This window comes from Saccostrea echinata, unplaced genomic scaffold, assembly GCF_033153115.1.
Source record: "Saccostrea echinata isolate AGI-Se365-2 ecotype Australia unplaced genomic scaffold, CSIRO_AGI_Sech_v1 ptg000025l, whole genome shotgun sequence".
Lineage (NCBI taxonomy): Eukaryota > Metazoa > Mollusca > Bivalvia > Ostreida > Ostreidae > Saccostrea > Saccostrea echinata.
This window is the reverse complement of record NW_026889774.1, coordinates 28,275,169-28,298,336: the sequence shown is the minus strand read 5'-3', so window position 1 is coordinate 28,298,336 and position 23,168 is coordinate 28,275,169. Positions and strand designations below refer to the sequence as shown.

General features: G+C 34.2%; 3 protein-coding genes across 3 annotated transcripts; 2 read left to right on the top strand and 1 right to left on the bottom strand.

Annotated features, from left to right (window-relative positions):
- Window positions 1-10,246: 10,246 nt before the first annotated feature.
- On the top strand, window positions 10,247-13,321 carry LOC133193037 (ankyrin-2-like). Its single transcript, XM_061329037.1, has one exon. It carries the CDS (start codon window positions 10,247-10,249, stop codon window positions 13,319-13,321), a length of 3,075 nt encoding a protein of 1,024 aa, XP_061185021.1.
- A 312-nt stretch (window positions 13,322-13,633) lies between these two features.
- On the top strand, window positions 13,634-15,538 carry LOC133193036 (putative ankyrin repeat protein RF_0381). Its single transcript, XM_061329036.1, has 7 exons — window positions 13,634-13,931; window positions 14,073-14,198; window positions 14,289-14,405; window positions 14,481-14,606; window positions 14,691-14,741; window positions 14,883-15,052; window positions 15,377-15,538. Exons 1-7 carry the CDS (start codon window positions 13,634-13,636, stop codon window positions 15,536-15,538), a joined length of 1,050 nt encoding a protein of 349 aa, XP_061185020.1.
- Window positions 15,539-18,332: 2,794 nt separating this feature from the next.
- Window positions 18,333-22,900, bottom strand: LOC133192312 (uncharacterized). The gene is made up of 5 exons (XM_061328326.1): window positions 22,879-22,900; window positions 20,492-20,673; window positions 19,084-19,164; window positions 18,849-18,989; window positions 18,333-18,683 (listed from the first exon to the last, which is right to left on the bottom strand). Exons 1-5 carry the CDS (start codon window positions 22,882-22,884, stop codon window positions 18,500-18,502), a joined length of 594 nt encoding a protein of 197 aa, XP_061184310.1. The 5' UTR covers window positions 22,885-22,900; the 3' UTR covers window positions 18,333-18,499.
- Between the last annotated feature and the right edge of the window lie 268 nt (window positions 22,901-23,168).

Here is a 23,168-nt window from a genome sequence, read left to right as displayed (position 1 = left end):
CATGATACAAAAATCTCAACAATCTCGTTCAAAATAAATATTTTGTATTTTATATGCTCGATACAAGGACCGTGAAAACAATGAAAATATTATTGACTTTTTCATAAAATTCATTTGGCCATTATTTTTACACTGTATTGTCCAATAATTTTTTGTTTGCCCATTCATGACAATGAGCACACAGCGGGTTTGTACGAACGACAGGGGATGCTTACTCCTCCATGGCACCTTATCCTAACTCTTATGTGTTAGAGGTCCGTGTTTGCTCTGTTCCTGATTTGTTTTTTCAACGGACTTTTGAACTTGATTATCTTCATATTTTATTAGACATCCAATGTTGAGAGAGAGAGAGAGAGAGAGAGAGAGAGAGAGAGAGAGAGATTTGCAACACAATAAAGGTGTTTCTTAACCTGTTCTCAAATAAAACGTATTGTGTACTTTTTATAGATGCAAAACACTTTAAAACAAATGCAAATGATAGAGAGAAGTCCCAGATTAGTCTCGACTGTTTTCTGGGACTACTACTCTGGGACTGCTTACGCCAAACATGAAAAATAAGACCTTGACACTTTGTCAGAATGGATTAAAAGTATCAGATGGATGTTAAAATCTCGCATTAAGCGACTGAGGGGCAATGTGAAAACCATCTTTAATAATTCAGAAGTGAAAATAAAAATTAGATACATTACACGATCAATATGTACTGGTCCCAGCTGACAAAGCAGGCGACAGCCTTGTCTTCGTTTGTAAGGCTCATTATTTTGTTTGTATTTTAGAGGAACTTGGATTTAATTCTGCAAGTGGTAATTAAACTTATATTCACATTTCCTATTCCGAGGAGGATATTCTCCAAAATCATATCTGAGTTTTGAATATTTTCAATTTTCACAACAATCAATTTGAATTTGAATTGCCATACCTATACTGTATTCCTAAACTCCATAAAAATCCTTACATAGATACTTACATGTAGCTGGTTCCCTTAAATGTTCTACCAAGCTTCTTTCTTTACTCCTCGCTTTAACTATTAACAGCAGTGACGGAGGAACATCAGGAGTACCGGTCAAGGATATTTTCGAGAAGTGGTGTAAATCAGATGTAGACACTTATAAACTCCAAGGAACTCGTAGAAAATTTGGATTCACGAAATTTTCCCAAAATCAATAGCATCAAATCGTACGACTTTTCAACATTTTATACAACCATTCCCAACGATAAATCAAAGTCCAGGCTTTCTGACATCATAGACAGCTGTTTGTCTAATAAAATGAAACTCATATCTTACGTACTTACTTCATCAATGGTCATATACAAAATTATGATATATGGAGAAAAGAAACTGTTACAGTAGTCGATTGCAAACTCAAAAGTCCATTGAAACAATACAAATCAGGGAGTGGAGCAAAGACGGACCTCTAATAACATTAGAGGTGGATCAGGTGCCATGGAGGAGTAAGCATCCCTGCCGTGTGCTCCTTATCATGATCATAAAACGAAAAAATCCGTAGACTATTTAATGCGTAAATAATGGAATAATGGCCTAACAATCAGTATGAAAAACGTTAGTCAGCATTCCACTTTATTCTGAATGTACACAGAAGTACTCATAAGTTGATATTAAAAAGATGCTTGAGTTTAGGATGTCTTGTCTATGTAGGTTTCGGAGTTCAAGTCCTCCAAAAATCTGTCGGAATTCCCATGGATACTTATTGCGCCCTGTTATTAGCAGACCTATTTTTCACTGATATGAAACAGAATTTATTTGGAAAAATTCTACATGAAAAGAATGTGTCTTGCTGTTGCCTTCAATTCAATTTAGATATATCGACGTCGTTTCATCTATTTCAATATTCATTTTTATTTCATTTTCATTCCTTTGAACTCGAAATAAAACATACCACAGTCTGACACATCTGTTTCATATTTGGATAATTTACTGAACAAAGACGTTTATAGTAACCTAACGTTAAAATTTATGATAAGCTTATCTTGGCGACTTCTACTTTTCTATTGCCAGATTCCCTTATTTAAGTAGCAATTTACCATCATCACCTGCATATTGAGTTTACGTCTCTCAGTTGATACGATACTCAAGAGCATGCTCTACGTACGAACATTGTCTGAAACGAGGCAAGCTGTTAAAAAAGAGGTCGATGAAACAAGGATATCAAATGCTTTGTTTAAAGTCATTTTTCTCAGATTCTATGGTCAAGAAATACATTCTATTATTAAGTCAAATATTGACTGACGTTTTACATACAAATTGTAAGACATTATTTCTTCACTGAATTATCTACGGATTTTTTTTTGTGTATCCGATCATGACAAGGAGCACACAGAGGGTGTGGCCGTTGTGGTTCTTACGTGTATCTTGATTTTCCTCGAACGTACACAAAATTAATTAAGCAATAAAACATTATTTCGATATTTTAAACCATTTTTATTTTTTGAAGAAACACATTGTTTTTTAATAACTTATTTATAAGTTAAAAATTTATTCAATAAAAAAAATATCAAAGAAAAAATACTCACGTTGTTTATGTAAGAATGATAGATTAATTTATTTCATGGACATTGAATTCACATACTCCTATTCAGAAGGTATGGAATGTGATAAGAAAAACAAGCATTCTGAGAGTATTGCATTAGCAATACTAGTCCCCTACCGGCAAGTGTAATCTGGTTCCCCTTAAGAATTGAAAATGTCATATGTCCGTCAAAAATCAATGATGCGGAACGAAATGCAAACTTGATCTATAACTAACCAAGGTAAAGTCACGTACCAAAAATCAGCTCAATATCTGAAAGCGTTCAGAAGAAAATTGTGGAAAACCCTGAAAAATGGAAAAGGCCATAATTCCGTCAAAAATCAATGAAGCGGAACGAAATGCAAACTTGATCTGTAACTCATCAAGATACACTCACTGGCTAAAAATCAGCTCAATATCTGCAAGCGTTTAGGAAAAAAGTGTGGAAAACCAAGTGGGACAGACTGGCAGACAGACAGAGGGACAGACAGACAGACGGACGGACAGACTCAGAGGAAACCTATAGTCCCCTCCGGTTTCACCGGTAGGGGACTAATAAAAGGTTGGAGCGAAAAATATCAACATCTTGGTGTTGGAAATGAAATTATTACAAATAAAAAAGAAATTTCTGATAAAATGGCTGAAAAAATAGCCAAAAATTCATCGACTAATAATATAAGAGCTAATTTTATTACATAGAAAAATTTACAAGAAAAGAAAACAATACGAGGGGTCATCAAAAAGTTCATGGACTGATGCGATAAAAGTAATACTATGTAGCCTGTGCTTACAAATTTTATAAGGAAAATAAAACAGCAAAAGTTTAAGAAGTGTTGAAAGTTTTAGCTTGATACGTTTATAATTTGCCAAACCATTCTAAAATAAACAAGATTTGTTTGTGAAACACTGATGCCCCCGTATGGCAACTTATAGCGAAGGTTAAATTTTCTCAAATGCAAATTGAATATGCTGGTACATCGAGTAAGGTTTTGTATCGAGGAATATACCTGTGAAATGTGAAAGCCTTAGCAGCAACCATTGAAAAGATAAGGAAAAGGTTAAAGTTTTTCAAAAGTAAGTCAAACATCAAGGTCAGGGTCAAATGGCCAAAATTAATGGCGCCCAAGGAAAGGTCTTCTCACAAGAAATACACATGTGAAATATGAAAGCCCTGGCATCAATCGTTTAAAAGATATGGCCAAGGTTAACGTTTTTCAAAAGTAGGTCAAACTCCCAAGCCAAGGTTAAAGGGTCAAAGTTGTTGGTATCCAAAGTAAGGTCTTGTCACAAGGATTGCATATATGAAGTATGAAAGCCCCTAGAACCAACTGTTAAAAAGTTAAAGTTTTCCAAGGTCTCCAAGGTCAAAGTCAAAAGGCTATAATTGTTGGTATCTAAAGGAAGAGCTTGTAACAAGGATTACACATGTGCATGAAAGTCATGTGTATGAAAGTCTTAGCACCAACTGTTCAAAAGTTATGGCCAAGGTTAAAGTTGGGTAAAATTTTGTAGAACTGGGTCAAACTCCAAGGTCAAGGTCAAACATGATGGTACCCAAAGAAAGGTCTTGTCGCAAGGAATACACATGTGAAATATGAAAGCAATAGCTCCAACCAATCAAAAGTTATAAGCAATATTAAAGTTTTTGCGGACAAACAAACAGACAGACTGAACGGACAGGGCAAAAACTATATACCCCCGAATCTTTGATAAGGGGGCATAAAAAGGCTGTCGCCGTTTAGTGTTATGACGTACGACTACGTCATTGCTTCTCAATGTCCGCTCTGTCTACCTCATACACTTACGAGATAAAATGAAATTAAAATAAAGCAGTCCAGGTAAAATGAGATTACCTGGAGTTACATGTAAGTAAGGACTTAAACCCGTCTTGTTTATATGACTTCACAATATCATGAACAGCTGCTTCCAATGCAATTAATATTGTAAATGGATCTAAACATAGGGAAAGATTCTCACTTGATTATGCCAGAATACTTAGCTTTTTGGAGTTCAATTTCTTCGTCATATGATAAACTTCACTTTTCAACTTGACTAAATTTTGACACCCTGACGACAAATCGACATTAACTGTGCATCTTTCTTCTCTCTGAATATTTCTGGGCATTTAAAAACAAGTACTCTAGATGTATTTTACTTTTCTGTAGAACGTTTAAACATTCCAAAGGTTTATACCAGGTTTTTCCAGGTGCGAAACTTTATCAAATGTTGGAAAAAGAAACCCCTACCCCTTTTTGACGTCAATTTCAAGCCCTTAATTAATTGGATACTCCATGTTAAATTTACGATAAAATTTCATAGGACTTAAGAATGGGGTAAAAATTGCAAATTTTTCGGAACAATAGTGTCGTACCGCATGCCTGAATCAACAGGATTTTTTATGAAAATGCTCATATCAAAAGAGTTTGTCTAAGTTACACTCAGGTAGAAAAAAACGTAATATTTGAGGTTGTCTCGCCTGGAAATACCATTGTTTACAAACACATTAACAATTTATTAAAAAACAAAACTTATGATTTATGGTTTATTCTATAGATAAAAGAGATGATGCTAACTAAATGTTTTAAAATTCATTGATGTACCTAAAGAAGATTTAATTTTATGGCGCTAGTCCACGAAATTTTTGATAACCCCTCGTAGATTTCACATGAGACAACAATGAATGTAATAATGCACCATTTTCTTTCAATGAAATACAAAGTCTCTAGATAATTCCCATGATATAGCTGTACGACCAGATCAGATTCATTATCAAATAATTTAACATCTTCCAAAGAAAAAAAAACAGCAAAGAATGTCTTCTGTAAAATTTTATTATGATCTAGGAAAGAGGAAATTTTCCACCTTCCTGGACGCAGGCATCAATTATTCCTATTCCAAAACCTGGAAAGGACCAAGCAGATCTAAATAATTATAGACCAATTGCTTTAACAACTGCGTATGTAAAACCATGGAAATGATAATCAATGAATGCCTTATATGGTTTCTTGAAACCAATAATATTTGAACAATTTGGTTTTAGAAAAAACCGAAGTACAACTGACTATCTAGCTAGGCTGGAAACATATAGTCGAGATGCCTTTGTTGAGAAAGAGCATGCCATATCTATATTTTTTGACCAAGAAAAAGTGATACTTCTTGGTAATACGGAATTATGAAAGATCTTTTTAATATTGGCCTCAAAGGAAAAGGAAAAGACACGCAAAAGAAACGCAACCTCCAATTTTCGATAAAATTTTTTATATGTCATTTAAGTATAAGATTTAATGTTTACATCTTATAGAAGGTACACATTTATTCTATTGAATACTCTATCAAATTATGACTTATCTACCATCACTCTTGCAAAAAAATATCAAGGATGTAGAGGTGGTAACCATTGAAATTTTCCTAGTTTAATATCGAATATGCCCTCCATTAGCATTTGTTGCTGCTCGAATTCTGTGATGCATAGAGTTTGTTACACGGTTGATTTGTGTCATAGGAATGTTCTGCCACTCTTCCAGAAGTGCCTGACGCAAAGCGGGCAGTCTCTGGTGGATTTTGGCGCGTTCGAATACATCGATCCAACATGTCCCACACATGCTCAATAGGCGACAAATTGGGACTGTATGGGGGCCAAGGTAACGTTTCGACATTGTTTTCGTGAAGAAAATCAATTGAACGTCGCGCTACATGACACTTTGCATTGTCTTGTTGGAAGATAAGGTTATTCTGGTGGACAAACGGAACGACTACAGTGTCAATGTACCGCTGAGCTGTCAAACTGCCTTCAATGAATACCAAGCGGGTTTTGCGACCACAACAGATCCCTTCCCACACCATTACGCTTCCACCACCAAACCTGTCACATTCCACCATGCAGTTATCGACATAACGTTCACCACGGCGACTAAAAACATGCCGACGCCCATCTGAACGGTAAAGCGGCTTGATGCTATATAAACGAAGACGCCTAAGCACAGTTGTTAAAGTGAAATTTTGTGTGAAATTGTTTGTATAATTAATGCTAGGTTTATATTATCTTAATCTTGTTGATTTGTAGTAATTGTTCTAAGCTACAGACTGCATTGATCTGTTTATGTGATAAGGTCATGACCGCTCATTAAGATTTTGGCTGGGAAATTTAGCTCTTTTATCAGCATTACTGACTTTTATCACCCGAGTCTCAGGGGGATTGAATGTCTGAAGTGCTGACCATGAGAAAATGCAGAATTCATAGTGTTCACAATTAACTGGTTAATTTAGCAGTGATTGACGGTCTGTAGGTTGGGCAGTTCTTAATATTTAGCGTAGAATTTGTGTTCAATTAGTTACTCAGTCAGGTCCTGTGTGTAAAGTGTTACACGGGAATACAAAATAAACTTTGTTGGAAACTTTGGGCGTTTTTATTTAAAAACAGAAAAGTTTTGGTGTAACAACAGTATATCGGCTTATTCTTAGTTATGCGTCCCAGGTGTCTCATTTGCAGTTTTTTGTGCAGTTCTAAACCGGTTGCGCAAGTGCTGCAACCTTATGAAACGATCCTGACGAGGCGTCGTCATCTTTGGTCGACCAGTTCGTACCAGTTTGTCTAAGGTGTTTGTAGAGACGAGACATTGAGATATTGTGCTTTTATGGACATTCAGTGTTCTTGCAACATCACTATGGGTGTTTCCAGCCAACAGTAATTGCACTGCCCTATTGCGCGCATCGTTTGAGAGCCTAGGCATACTTATTGCAGTATGTAAAACAAATTTTAATGTTTATGTTTAAATGGGGTTGCTATTCTTTTGCGTTTCAGTATATTAAGAATTCTTTTAAATGATAGATATTTTGAAGTACGGTTAGGGTCTACATTCTCAAACAATTTTGACCAAGAAACGGGTGTACCACAAGGAATTATCCTATCAGTCACATTATTTAGAATAAAAATAAACAGTTAAGTTGAAGTACTTTAAAAAAAGATATGCTTTGCAGTTAACGTGTAGATGGCTTTGTCCTTTGTTATAAATTCAAACATTTGAATTACATTGAGCAGAAATTATATTCGTGTCCAAACAAAATTCAAAATTGGGCCGATGAGAATGGTTCTAAATTTTCAAACAAAACTGCATGTGTACATTTCTGTAAAGTCCACCATGACCCGCATTTGCAATTAGATGGCTATCCAATAAAAGTATTTAAAGTTATGAGTTATTTAGGTGTCATACACATTAAAATGCTCAAAGAAAAATGAACAAAGGCTTTAGATATAATTAAAGCTATTGCAAACAATAAATGGGGAGCAGATAGAAATACTCTTCTTAAACTCTATCGCTCTCTAGTCAGATCAAAATAACACTATAGTTGTATTGTTTACGGATCAGCAGGGACCTCTTACTTAAAATCGCTTGATGCCTTCAGCTTGATGCCTTGATAGCCTTCGGCTATGCTTAGGGGCTTTTCGAACTTCCCCTGTAGACACTTTATGTGTGGAAGTACAAGTAAATGAATCACCCTTCGACAAAAGACAAATTAAGCAAACTTTACAATACTTAATAAAATTAAAAGCAAATACCAATAACTTTTCATTCGATTGTGTGTTTTATCCGGATCATGAAGATTTATATAATAAAAAAAAAAAGAAATGCATTCAATCAAAAAGTTTAAGATATAAATATCATATAAGAGATTCCGATTTACCGTTGGATATTATAAAACTACTACTCATTCTAAAATTTCGCCAGGAAAATTAATTAAACCAGCTATAAATACTTCCCTTACAGAATTCAATAAGTCAGAAACAAATTCCATCGTTTTCAAGCAGAAATTAGCCTAAATAAAACAATTTAAAAATTCGACAATTGAAATTTATACATATGGTTCAGAAGACAAAAACAAAGTTGTTGCCGCTGCAGTAGTTAAAAATGATGTGTTTTCTACACAACTTCCAAATGAAGCAATAATTTTTAGGGTGAGTTCACCATGCATCGGACACCCTCGTACTTGAACAAGTTCTGAGCGATATTCCTAAACATCGAATATTCTCAAAATGGAGCTAAACGTATTGTGTGATTAAAATATGAATTTTTGACACAACTTTATGCTATTTATTGAGAAAATGTTAAAAACGATTTTTTGGAATAAAACAGAATTCACCATGGATCGGACAGTATTCACCATGCTTCGGACAAACTGTATATTGAACAGGAAAAATATCCTACCTTTATCGCCGTAGCCTTTCAAATACCTAAAATGCTTATTAATTAGTGACATGAAAGTATTTTCAAGCTTAATTTAAAAACACTCTCTATTTTGTTTGATTGACTATATTGATAAACAATTATGGAGATATGTTAGTTGCATCACATCGCCTTAATTAGATAGGCCTTGCAATGTCTCGTGTTACGGCAACCACCCCCTTGATTTTGGGGGATCATTGATCTTATAGTGTGAAGAAATAAAGAGTCAAAGTACACTTGTAGTTGTCATATATCGATAACTTGTATTTTCACTGAATATTTTGAATTTATATTTATTTTTTATCTCTGCGAAAACAGCCGTCAGAATTAGTATTACTAGTATGCATGTATCTATGAACAAAAAGGGTCGCCCGCGTGGCGCAGTGGTTAGAGCGTCTGCTCTAGAGTCGCGAAGTAAGGAGTTGATCCTTACGTCGCGGGTTCGAATCCCACTGTAAGACGTGGAGGCCGGTCCTTCGGATGAGACCGTGGTCCCGTGTCGCAGTAGGTGCTGGCACGAAAAAGATCCCTCACTGCTCAATGGCCGTAAGTGCCGATTATAGGACAAAATTTGCAGCTCTCCACCGGCATATGGTGGCGTCTCCATATGAGTGAAAAATTCTCGAGAGGGACGTTAAACAATATACAAACAAACAAACAAACAATGTACAAAAAAGGAATTATCCATGCAGCGGACAATGTCCGATGCATGGTTAATTTGTGTTCGATGCACGGTGAAATGAAGATACTAGTTAAAAAACAGTTCTAAGAAAATTAATACGAATTTTTAAACGACATTTCTTGAAATTTTCTATAAAATTATCAATTATTGACAAAATTCATCGCAGATGGACTCATTCCATTGAAGTCTAATGAAAGAAAGACAACGATAAAAATTTACAATATCATAAAATTCTGGTTATTCCACTTTGACGATGTCAAATATGACGTCACTTTAAGGCCATTATCGTTGTATTTATATCACAACATGATAATAAAAATTGGCATCATCTTAAAGTTCAAATCTTCGGCTTTAAGACATGAACAAGTCAAAACCACGGACATCTAAAAACATCAAGTGACATGGAGGAGTAAACATCCCCTGTCGACCGATCACATCCGCCGTGTGATCTTTATTATGATCGGCTAACGGAAAAATCCGTAGACAATTCAGTGCGTAAATAATGGCACTACAATTAGTATGAAAAGCATCAGTCAGCATTTGACTTAATAAGTTATTTTATTTGATGAACTATTTTATTGATTTCTTTATCTATAAGTTATTTGTCATGGTTAATATTGATTGACAAACAGATCAAATACAAGTATTAGCGTTAAAAATCGGTTGTTACTATTCATAAATGCATACTCAATAAATTATATATTTAAATACCGTAATAATTAAAACAACATAAAACTCACTTTTACATGACATCAGCACCTTAATGGTTCTTGTGCATTATAAAAATATATGTACTGACTCTCTTTTCTGTAGAAATGACAAAGAAAATGATAAAGATGCATTATGAAGCTACTGGTCATCTATTTGTAAAAACTCGTGCGTTTGACATAGCGAGGGAACTGATGGACAATAACGGGTATGTCATCATCAAGGGTGACCCTGGAACTGGAAAAACCACAATCGCCAAGATGTTAATGAAAGAATTGATGAATGATGGAAAATCTCCTCTTCAGCTTTACAAGTTCACAGATTTGTACGGAAGCATATTACCGGGTGATGGAATAGTGGTATTTATTGACAATTTATTTGGAGAATTTTCTTTGTCTAGCGATGATGTTCAAGAATTTAAAGCTATAGCCGAGATGGTAATAGTGTTGATTGAAAGTGACAATAGTAATAAATCAAACAGATTGATATTAGCGCTAAGAAATGATATATATCAGGAATATGTACAGAACGATTGTGATGACGATTTTTTCAAGTCGTCCCTGGTTGATTTATCAAGCAAGAAAAATGCATTGCTTAAGGAAGAGATCCTACAGCTATCAGAAAAATATGAGCTATCTAAATACATAGAAGACAGAGAACTTATCAATAAGGTATATAGAATGCCATTATCTATAGGTTTTCCACAGTGTTGTAAATTGGCAAGAAGCAATGCAGCTATTAAACAAAATGTATCTGCCTTTTTACCAAATCCAATGATGTTTTTGAAAGACTACATTAAAACTTTAATGAAAAATCGAACTGCAAAAACCGCTGTTTTAGTGTATCTTCTTCTGAGTGGAGGAAACGTAGAATTCGAATTGATTGATAACCCTCACCTGGATTTGGAGATGAAACGCGCCTCTTTAGAATTTGTAGGTCTACAAAACTCATATATTAACCATTTTCAGGAGAGCATTAATTGTTTTGAGGGGTTTTTAATTATTCATGACACTATAGAAAATACATATGAATTTTCCCATAGTTCAGTACAGGAATCTCTTTTCAGTGTCTTGTTTAATTTTGATCCTGAAAAAGTTATCCAAATGTGTCATCCGTCCTTACTTCTGACACTGACGACATTTAAAAAGCCTAACAGCACACAAATTTTCATAGGACAAAGATTATTCAAATATGTGGCATGTCGCATTGCAAATATCATTGCAGAAAGGTCTGTGATTGGGCATTCTTCCATATCGTCACTGAAATTATGGGATGATTCAAACTTCCATGAGCACGTAATACAAACTGAACTATGCACTTCGATATTTAAAACATGTCGTGATATTAAGGGAGATTCAATGATTGTGCATTTTTCGAAGGCGGGAAATAAGCGATGGGTTGAATATTTACTACCGAGTTCAGAAAAAAGACTAAGATATAGATCACTTAACGCCGCTTGCTCAAAAAATCTACCCGAAATTGTTCATCTCATTTTGTCATCGGATGTGCAATGTGATCTTGAAACGTGTTTTTATGCTGTGCAAAGTGGCAATATAGAGTTATTGCTCCGAGTTTGTGAGTTTGTTGATCTTCATCAAATTTCAACTTCCTTGCATCCAGTCTGGTCTAATATAAGACAAACGCAATTAATTGAACAAGTTCTGGCAAAATACCCATTCCTTGTAGATATAAAGGACAGCCAGGGTTCCGATGCATTACAGTCCGCAGCAAGTTCTGGGGACAAACGTGCATTTAATCTTCTGTTAAAGTTTGGCTTTGATCCGTATGAAAAAGATGGAGACAATGGCCACACTGTTCTTACTTGTGCTTGTCAGAATGGAAGGCTAAATATGGTCAAATACCTTATTGAGATATATCCTGCATCACTCCAGGTGCACACAGATATTCATGGAAAAAGTCTTTTGCATTGGGCAGCTTTCAGTGGGAAAATAGATATGTTTGAATGTATGCTTAACCTCTTGGAGAATAAAAATTTATTACATGTATCAAGTGACAATAAACCCAAGGTAAATAAAAAAGATAATTTAGGTCAATCTATCCTGCACATTGCATGTAAAAATGGTCATTATGATATGTGTGAATATCTGTTGAGCAGATATCCTCAGTTACTGGATGTATGTGATAATAATGGGGACAATGTGCTCCACTACGCAGCTCGAGGAAGCAACGTAGATCTTTTCAATTTACTATCAAGTTCAGGATTAAATGTCAATTATAAAACAAATAAAGGGTGGACTGTGTTACATATGTGTTGTGCAATGGGTAGCGAGGAAATGTGTAGGTATCTTGTAAATATGTATCCTTGTTTAATATCTGTTAGAGATAATAACGGATGGACAGTGTTACATTCAGCTTGCAGAGGAGGAAGTGTTGAAATTGTTGCTTTTCTTATAAAAAAAGGATTGGAATTAAATGCCTTGTCAAATGATGGTAAAAGTATTCTGCATATTGCTTGTCTCAGTGGGAAGTTTGAAATTTGTGAGTACTTAGTTGAGAATCATTCCAATCTATTAGATGTCAGGGACAGGTTTAGTAACTCAGTGTTGCATGATGCAGCCAGGGGAGGTAATATTCAAATAGTAAAACTATTGATTGAGAAAGGGATGGACATCAATACCCTACAGAAAGATGGTGAAACAATTTTACATCAAAGCTGTCGATCAGGTAAAATGGAGATGTGTAGATATTTGGTCAATCATTCTTCAGATTTATTGGAGATAAGAGACAATAACGGATGGACAGTGTTACATTCAGCTTGCAGAGGAGGAAGAATAGAAATTGTTTCTTTCCTAATACAAAAAGGATTAGACTTAAATACCTTGTCAAATGATGGAAAAAGTATTCTGCATATTACTTGTCTCAATGGGATGATTGAAATTTGTGAGTACTTAGTTGAGAACTATCCCCATCTATTAGATGTCAGGGACAGATTAAGTAACTCAGTGTTGCATGATGCAGCCTGGGGAGGAAGTGTTCAAACAGCAAAACTATTGGTTGAGAAAAAGATGGAAATCAATACCCTACAGGAAGATGGTGAAACAATTTTACATCAATGCTGCCGCTCGGGTAATATGGAAATGTGTAAGTATTTGGTCAATCATTTTTCAGATTTACTGAAGGTAAGAGACTTTAACGGATGGACAGTGTTACATTCAGCTTGAAGAGAAGGAAGTCTAGAAATCGTTACTTTTCAAATAGAAAAAGGATTAGACTTAAATGCATCGTCAAATGATGGTGAAAGTATCCTGCATATAGCTTGTCTCAGTGGGAAGTTTGAAATTTGTGAATACTTAGTTGAGAATCATCCGTTGCTTTAAGATGTCAGGGACATATTTAGTAACTCAGTGTTGCATGATGCAGCCTGGGGAGGTAATGTTCAAATTATAAAATTGTTGATTGAGAAAGCGATGGACATCAATACCCTACAGAAAGATGGTGAAACAATTTTACATCAATGCTGTCGATCGGGTAAAATGGAAATGTGTGAGTATTTGGTCAATCATTTTTCAGAGTTACTGGAGATAAGGGACAATGACGGATGGACAGTGTTACATTCAGCTTGCAGAGGAGGAAGTGTTGAAATTGTTTCTTTCCATGAAGAGAAAGGATTAGACTTAAATGCCGTTTCAAATATTGGTGAAAGTATTCTGCATATTGCTTGTTTCTGTGGGAAGTTTGAAATTTGTGAGTTCTTAGTTGAGAATCATCCCAATCTATTAGATGTCAGGGACAGGTTTAGTAACTCAGTGTTGCATGATGCAGCCAGGGGAGGTAATGTTCAAATAGTAAAACTATTGATTGAGAAAAGGATTGACATCAATACCCTACAGGAAGATGGTGAAACAATGTTATATCAATGCTGTCGATCGGGTAAAACGGATATGTGTAGGTATTTGGTCAATCATTTTTCAGATTTACTGAAGGTAAGAGACATTAATGGATGGACAGTGTTACATTCAGCTTGCAGAGGAGGAAGTCTAGAAATCGTTTCTTTCCTAATAGAAAAAGGATTAGACTTAAATGCCTTGTCAAATGATGGTAAAAGTATCCTGCATATTACTTGCCTCAGTGGGAAGTTTGAAATTTGTGAATACATGTACTTAGTTGAGAATCATCCGTTGCTTTTAGATGTCAGGGACAGATTAAGTAACTCAGTGTTGCATGATGCAGCCTGGGGAGGAAGTGTTCAAATTGTAAAACTGTTGATTGAGAAAGGGATGGACACCAATACCCTACAGGAAGATGGTGAAACAATTTTATAGCAATGCTGTCGATCGGGTAAAATGGAGATGTGTAGGTATTTGGTCAATCATTTTTCAGATTTATTGGAGATAAGAGACAATAACGGATGGACAGTGTTACATTCAGCTTGCAGTGAAGGAGATATAGATACTGTTTTTTTCCTAATAGAAAAAGGATTAGACTTAAATGCCTTGTCAAGTGATGGTAAAAGTACTCTGCATATTGCTTGTCTCAGTGGGATGTTTGAAATTTGTGAATACTTAATTGAGAATCATCCTCATCTTTTAGATGCGAGGGACAGATTAAGTAACTCAGTGTTGCATGATGCAGCCTGGGGAGGTAATGTTGAAATAGTAAAATTATTGACTGAGAAAGGGATGGACATCAATACCCTACAGGAAGATGGTGAAACAATTTTACATCAATGCTGTCGATCGGGTAAAATGGAAATGTGTAGGTATCTGGTCAATCATTTTTCAGAGTTACTGGAGATAAGGGACAATGACGGATGGACAGTGTTACATTCAGCTTGCAGCGGAGGAGCTGTAGAAATTGTATCATTCCTAAAAGAAAAAGGATTGGACGTAAATGCCTTGTCAAATGATGGTGAAAGTATTCTGCATATCACTTGTCTGAATGGTAAACATAATGTTTGTTGCTATTTATCAACAAAACACCTACACTTGTTAAATGTCAAAGATAGTCATGGTAAATTAGTTATAGATATTGCCACTGGGCATGGAGATGTAGATATGATTCAGTTGTTAATAGAACGTTTATGAGTATGAACCTTCATCAGTTATTGTTCTTTAAGAAAGAAATACTGAGAGATATTCCTAAAGTACTTATTCCCTAAAGGTTAAATGGATAAAAATGGTGAACAGTGATTACAATCATATTGCAAGTTGATTCGTTTCTCTCTCTCTCCCTCCATGCATGTATAATACAAATTTCACATTTTGTATATGATGAAGATAGCGAGCAGTGATCAACCTCATGAATCCAAATATACGAAACAAATCGAGAACATGGCAAACACACAGACCCCTGAAATCATCAGAGGTCTGATCAGGTGTCCAGCTAAAAATGGATGTGAGAGATTAGATGATCCAAAGAATCTTGGCAATATTATGTAGTTTTCTTTTTAGATCGATCACTGTTCGTTATCTTTACTTTTTTCATTAGACTCCGTTTTACGTAGAACTTGTAACTTTTAATTGCAAAGATGGAGTTTAAATATTAAATTGATTGCAGTCTCTTCAAATGTTTAATTATCAAGTTTGTCATAAAACTATTATTCTGTAGGAAGAAAAAAACTTTGATTTAGATTCGAGTGTTTTTTAATGAGAATTTGAAAATGTAGGAGACTTGTGAAATGTTTAATGATATTGTGTCTGTGCTTTAAAAAACTGTCTTGTAACCAATGAATGGGGTTTAGGTGAATTATTTTAATGAAAAAGATATGTTTAATACATACATGTATTTGTTACAAAGTAAACTATTGTAATTTCCTAATTATAAAAGTCACACCAACAAGTCTTCCATTAAAAGTTGAGGATTTGTAACTATGTAAAGCATTAGTTATGCTTCATATTATCACTTATATTAACAAGAAACCCAAGGGCCTTAACGGTCACCTGAGTATAATAAAACAATTTAGAGGATCCATAGAGTATAGAATGAACTGAAAGGTGAAGCTTTGTTGCCCGAAAGCAAGAAAAATAGGATGATAAGGATGAACAGAAATAATTAGTCTAGCATTCATTAACAGTTCATAAATTAGGTTCTAATCTGTTCCCCATTTATCACCATCACCATACAGTATATTAACAAACTATCAGTGTTTCTGTACTATTTTAATTCCTTGTTGAAAACTCTTACATTGGCCTCTCTTGGTCTTTGATGAATATTTAATAAGACAAATTACTTTTGTCTCATTATTATTTATCTATTACTTACAAGTCTAACTGATCATTAAAACTACGAAAGTACTTTTTGTATTAAACAATAAAAATTCTTGCATAATTCTCTTATTCTATTAACCTTTTAAGTACATTATTTACATTGATTAATTATCAAAAGTAAATGACAAAGGGGAATAACTCCTCTCAGTAGAATACAAATTAATAGAGCCCTGGCCAGGACCAGAACACTTGACCAATGATCCAGTTGTTCAAAAATCTGGTAAAAAATACCCTTCCCTATTAAAACATTTACTCTTTTTGCCTCTGATATGCCCAGGTGCAGAGAAGACTTTTAAAGAAATAATGCATATTTACCACAGATTCACTATATTATCCATAGAGCCCTCTCCTCCCCCCCCCCCCCCCCCAACCGAGAAACACCAGCGTCTCTGACCCTGGGACCAGAAGTTTGCTCATTATAAGTAATAACTTTGTTTATCTGCTTAACACTAAGGAGCAGATAGGATTATTTAATAGATTAAATGCATTTTCATTATATTATCAAGAGCCCCACCCTTACGCCAGCACATCTGACCCAGGGCTCATGCAATTCACTACTCTGGAAGAGGACTCTTGCTCATCATAACTATACACATAGCTTCCTTGCTTTTTAACCAGAAGCAGAAAAGAATATTTTCAAAGAAATTTTGCTATTTCACTATATAATCAATAGACCCCCCCCCCTTTTCACCAGAGGCCTTGACCCTGGGGCCATGAAATTCACAATTTTGGAAAAGGTACTCTTGCTCATAATGACTATGTACTTAGTTAGTTTTTTTAATACCCAGAAGCAGAGAAGAAGATTTTCAAAGAAATAATGCATTTTCACTATATAATCAATAGAGCCCCGCCCTAACACCAGAACCCCTGACCCTGGGGCCATGAAATTCACAATTATGGATAAGATACACTCGCTCATCATAACTATGTACTTAGTTACTTTATTTAATGCCAAGGAGCTGAGAAGAAGATTTTCAAAGAAATAATTCATTTTCACTATATAATCAATAGAGCCCCGCCTTAACACCAGAACCCCTGACCCTGGGGCCATGAAATTCACAATTTTGGATAAGGCACTCTTGCTCATAATAACTATGTACTTAGTTTATTTAATACCCAGGAGCAGAGAAGAAGATTTTCGATGAAATAATGCACTTTCACTATATGATCAATATAGCCCCACCCTAGCACCAGAACCCCCGACCCTGGGGCCATTAATTTCACAATTTTGGTAGAGGGCTCAATGTTTATTATAATCATGCCCACGGTTTGACTGCTTAATGTCCAGGAGTAAAGAAGAAGATTTTTAAAGATTGCAATAATTTTGGTGGTTTTAGCCCTCAGGGGGGCAGGGACCATGAAAATCACAATTTTTGTTCCTCTTTACCCATAGATGCTTTACGCCAAATTTGGTTGAAATTGGTTGAGCGGTTTCAGAGAAGAAGCTGATAATGTTGAAATGTTAACGCACATCGCACGACGCAGGACGCACGACACATGACGACGGACAAAAACGGATAGCAATAGGTCACCTGAGTGACTCAGGTGACCTAAAAATCTTGAAAAAATTAAACATTGCCATCAATGCCTCTTAAATTTGCACGCAATGTGTCAATAGAAATATGATCTTTCCATCCAGTTTTTTTCTTCGGGTATAATATACAAAAATTTTATTTTTTTTCACCTTTCTTAGGTAATTTTTAAAGATTGAGTATAAACAGTTTCCCGTATGAAAGAACTGATATAAACTGTACTCTGAGTTTAATTTGGTCTGATTGATAGTTGAAAATGAAAGAATTTAAAATTCATGTATATGTTTTCAAATAGTAATTTTTGGACATATGATCATTATTACGCTTACCCACATAGAGATTTATAATTTTTTATAAAAGATCTTGAATCCATAAGTAACTGAATAATCTTTAATTTTATGGGCGTTCAAATTATACATTAAAAAAGTCGAACGAAATGTTGATGTTTTATTTCACAACTATATAAACAGCATAAGAACATGTGTAATATTGTATATGTGCTGTTACAAAAAATGAGATGTCAACATCTGTATCAATTTTAACTTATTTCATTGCCTCAATTTCATCCTATACTGCATATTTTGAAGACAAAAACAACATCTCATCTCTGTGCTTCGGCGCTCTCAGCAGCGCAGAGTTTGTATTCTCTGCATGTACAACACTGAGGCAACTCCAAGGTTTCCAGTTCAAATCGATGATCGTCAGGACAGAACAACCAGACATTGAAGAAGCGGTGCCGGTCAGGCAGACAAGCACTTGTTACAGAGGCATTCTTCGAGCAACCCCTGTGAGGATTTCGTTGTCATTTTAAGTACAAGTTGTAAAGAAATATTACGTATTACGAAAAGAAAATAAGTAAAGATAAAAAAAGAATAATAAAATTACAAAAATATACGAAATGGAGAATACATGTCAGATTGCATTGATATTTTTTTAATAATAATACTTACCGTTTGTTTTCACATTTTGCGTATGTTACACACTGCCGATGAGGAAATACGACGTAGCATGATTTACTGTTCCTAGCTACCCTTGTTACGTACTCAAATTTGTGTGGGCAAACGTTTGTCAGTCCAATATCTGACACTTTGCTGAAAGATTGTTTTTCACTATTTAATTCAAAATAAGATTTCAAAACAGTATTTTATGATTAAATTTTCTCATGAAGAAGTGAATAACATTTACCTTGGTTCACAGTCCAACGATTTTTGATCAAGAAACTTCTTTATTCCTGGTCTGCACTTTAAAGCACGAAGAATTTTTCTCCTGAAATATATTTCATACACATGGTATCGTTAAACAAGATATAAATATGATAAAATCGCTTCATGTTTATTTTTTCAGGATGGGTACGGGTTAAAGAATTTGGATGTTTCTTGCTGTACTTATAGGTCATGTATGACACGGAAGCGTCCCTTCAAAATTTATTAATATTGACATAAACGTTAAATGAACAAGGTGAAAATAACATTGATCAATTGAAAAAAAAGGTACAAGCAATACAAATCTGTGAACATTTTACATTTTTATATAAGATGCTGGCATAAATCAAATTGTTATGACTTAACATAAGTAATGATGATTTCAATGATGTTTTGCACCTACATTTGCAGAGACTATGAATAAGTCAAATTAAGTCGTGTGACCATGTTTTTACTTAATTAAGTCAGCATTTATATTTACATGTAGGTATACATCACCCATTTATAATAACAGTATCTGTATTATAACAAATATACCATTAATGAAAACAATGTATTCGTACCAGTAAATATATATCTGTACCATTAATGATATAGAATGATAAACCATTCAGAAAAAAAAAATTGAAGTGTTATAAAATTCGAAATTGAACTATCGACCTATCGTTGTTCCTTGAGCAGATATCTTGAATGATCCACTGTACAGCTTCTATTTCTAATTAATTTAATTTGTTATTGGTGTCATTGTGGGGTTGACTGACTGACGTGAAGGAAAATATTAGATGTTTACAAATATATATTTTCATCGAATGAGAAATACAAAATAATTTTATCGATTTAATCTTAAGAATTAAGTACAGCGACAAAAGAGGAAAAGGCTTAAAAGCACAGGTCTACATCTTTATTTTTTATTTCGATAGTTTCATTTAGCACATTATATAAACTTTTAACTCCATATTCATGAAACCCTACGAGTATAGCTTAATATGTAAATATATATGTATGTATTGAAACGTATCTCCCGATATATTTAACAATTTAGTATTATTCAAGATTTCTCGAGATATAGTTAAATATTAACATTGGAAGACATTACTTCATATTTAGGTGCTAGTTTTGCTATCACTGCTTGATCGCTGTTTGCTGAGCAAAACTTATAAGCCAAGGAAATTAACACAGCAATTTTATACCAAATTCATTCTGTGTTTCAGCAAAATCAAAATTAAGAAAATACTAGATAAAAACAAAAAGAGATATTTATGTTGATAATTTAAAAGAACACGTTTAAACAATTGGTCATTCATTTTATATTGGCTGCAATTTGATCACAGAAAAATACAATAACATTAAGTATATGTTCTAAAATTGTTGAAATGGAAGTGAATCCTGACCTGATCGTCAGAGATTGACAGTCAGAACGGACCGCCAGGTTCGGCTTTGTAGGCTCTTTCTCCCAGCATTCATTCTTAACGTCATACTTTCCATTGCCAAATCGTACTTCATTACATTTCTTTTCGGTAGCATTAGTGAAACAGGCATTAAAGAGGAATGTTGCAATAAAGAACCAAGCACACTGAAATAAAGGTTTATAAAATAACATTCATAAACAAGTTTATCAAATTTCGAATAGAAAATTAGAGACAGAAGTACGCACACTCATTAAAATGAATAAGATTTTGATTTGAATGGAACTTAAAACAAGACTGAAATATTTGGATAGGTATGAGATGTCATAAGGAAGGGATTTTATGAAGAGAGTAATTTGGCAATTAAGATGACAGTTAGAATAATATTCAGCATAGCCAATTTGTTATTATTTCTTATAGAAAAACTTGTATTCGTGAATGGAATACATGTCGAGAGAGAAGAGGTTAAAAAAACAAAGTAAGTTATTGTTTAATTGACTTTTACTTTAGTTTGCAAGGAGAAGTAAGCATCTCTTCGTTTACCGGTCACACTCGCTGTGAGCCCTATATATTGCTCAGGTAGATGATTTATCGCACAGTCAGTTAAATATAAGAACAACGGATTCAATTGGTATAAAACATGTAAGTTAAAATATGATCCAAGGATAGGTTGAATTTGCAAAAAAAAGTCTGCTGCATTAAATTTCCAATATAAATATTTATAAAAAGTATTGTCATTTCAAAAATTAAAAAAAATTGAGATCTTAAAACATTCGATACCAATGATATTAATTTCGTCATTTTTAAACACTACGGAACACAACATCAATTCGCTATAGCCATAAATTCTTCATATCATTTTAAGCAGTTGATTTTGGTAAAATCTTTTGATTTCAAATTTTCCAAAAGTTCCTTGGAATTTTTAAGTATCCACATCTGATTTACAACACTTCTCAAATATATTGTTGCACAGTACTCTTGAAGTTTCTCCTTCACTACCGTTAATATTTTAGTGAGGAGTAAAGAAAGAGGCTTGGTTGAACATTTACTGGAACCCGTTATGTATCTTTGTTTGTAAAGATTTTTATGAAGTTTCGGAATCCAATACAAATATGGTAATTCAAATTCATTTTGATTGTTTGGAATATTAAAAATATTAAAAACTGACACAGGATTTTGAAGAATTTCTTCCTTAGAAAGGAAACTATGAGTATAAGTTGGATTACCACTTGTATAATTAAATCAAAGTTCCTCTAAAATACATTTAATATAATGAGCCTTACAAACAAAGACAATGTTGTTACCTGCTTTGTCAGCAGTGACCAGTACGTACTGATCATTAATCTATCTAATTCTTTTTTCACTTCTGGATTATTGAATACAGAAGGATAGATGGTTCTCATATTGCCCCTCGGTCTTTTAATGCGCGATTTTAACATACATCTGATACATTTAATCCATTCTGACAAAGTGTCAAGGTCTTCTTTTTCATGTCTGGCCCATCGCCTGGCGTAGTCCTCTACAGAATCCATAATATTTATAAAATTCCGACGTCAGTTGAAGGATTAGGGTTCATTATATTTAGGACCTTTTAAAATTAGTGATCCAAGGTCCTCATTATTAACTATATTTACGTCACCAGTAATAACGTGTCCAGCAGCATTATAGTTATAGGGTGAAGAAGAACATGAACACGATTGAGGATTATGTTTCAGATATTCGATATCCAGGCCCTGTAAAGTTTTCTTGTGATTAAAAAGTTTGGGAGCAATAGTCGATGTATATTTGTAGGAAATACAAGGTGTAGTCTTTAACTTGAAATATGGTGGAATACAAGACTGTACCCTTTTGTAATTAAGAATATTACTTATATTAACCTCGTCGATTCCTTTGCTGGCATATTAAAGTTTAAGGGAAAAAACGGATTGTTTTAGCTGCATTTTCTTTAGTAAAACGCGGGGGTTTAAAAAGCCTATGATTTGCAATATCCATAATCACAGATCCGAGCCTATACTCTGGTGTCGAGGAATCAAAAATGGACAAGGAATTGTTAAGAATCTTGTAAAAAAATCGCTATACCGTAAATTCTTTATATCAGAGTTCGTTATAAACGTATAATTTTATATGCAATCGTTATAGCCGTAAATTCGCTATATCCATGTTTATATTAAACGACTTTTATAGTAGAGGTAAAAATTATCCAAGCTGTTTTTTTTTTCAATTTTTACAGTTAAATATTCTATTTTGAATATTTTTGAATTTTTTAAGTTATGTCTTGTTCATAACTATGGACAGCATTAATTTTTAAAGAAAAATTTGAATTATTTTGAAGTTGTACGTAAATAGAGAAAGGCCAAGTTAAAAAATTTTACCTTCATGATAGCAGCCTTGGAAGTTCCCTGGAAGCCAGTGAAGTTAAGCTTTTCATATGTACGCTTTATATACCTTTTGCTAATTGCATGAAAACATCAGAAAACCAGAATTTGATTTGATTAAAATCAAGAACAAAAAGCCGTGCACGGTAGAAATTTTATCTTTTTACTTTAAAAGCTTGTATCTGTTTTTAAAATCTGTATTCTAATGAGAAACATACATTCCAGAAAACGAAAAAAAAGATACAAAGAAGTACTGACGTACTTTAAGTTTCCTCTCGGTCTGATTG

Coding starts and splice junctions, on each gene's coding strand:
- LOC133193037 (XM_061329037.1), top strand. CDS start 10,247: ATGACAAAGAAAATGATAAAGATGCATTATGAAGCTACTGGTCATCTA.
- LOC133193036 (XM_061329036.1), top strand. CDS start 13,634: ATGGAAATGTGTGAGTATTTGGTCAATCATTTTTCAGAGTTACTGGAG. Junction 14,406..14,480: donor CAATACCCTACAGGAAGATG/GTGAAACAATTT, acceptor ATCATTTTTCAG/ATTTATTGGAGATAAGAGAC. Junction 14,742..14,882: donor GCATGATGCAGCCTGGGGAG/GTAATGTTGAAA, acceptor ATCATTTTTCAG/AGTTACTGGAGATAAGGGAC.
- LOC133192312 (XM_061328326.1), bottom strand. Junction 19,165..20,491: donor TGTCAATCTCTGACGATCAG/GTCAGGATTCAC, acceptor AATATATTTCAG/GAGAAAAATTCTTCGTGCTT. Junction 18,990..19,083: donor TCGTTGGACTGTGAACCAAG/GTAAATGTTATT, acceptor ACAATCTTTCAG/CAAAGTGTCAGATATTGGAC.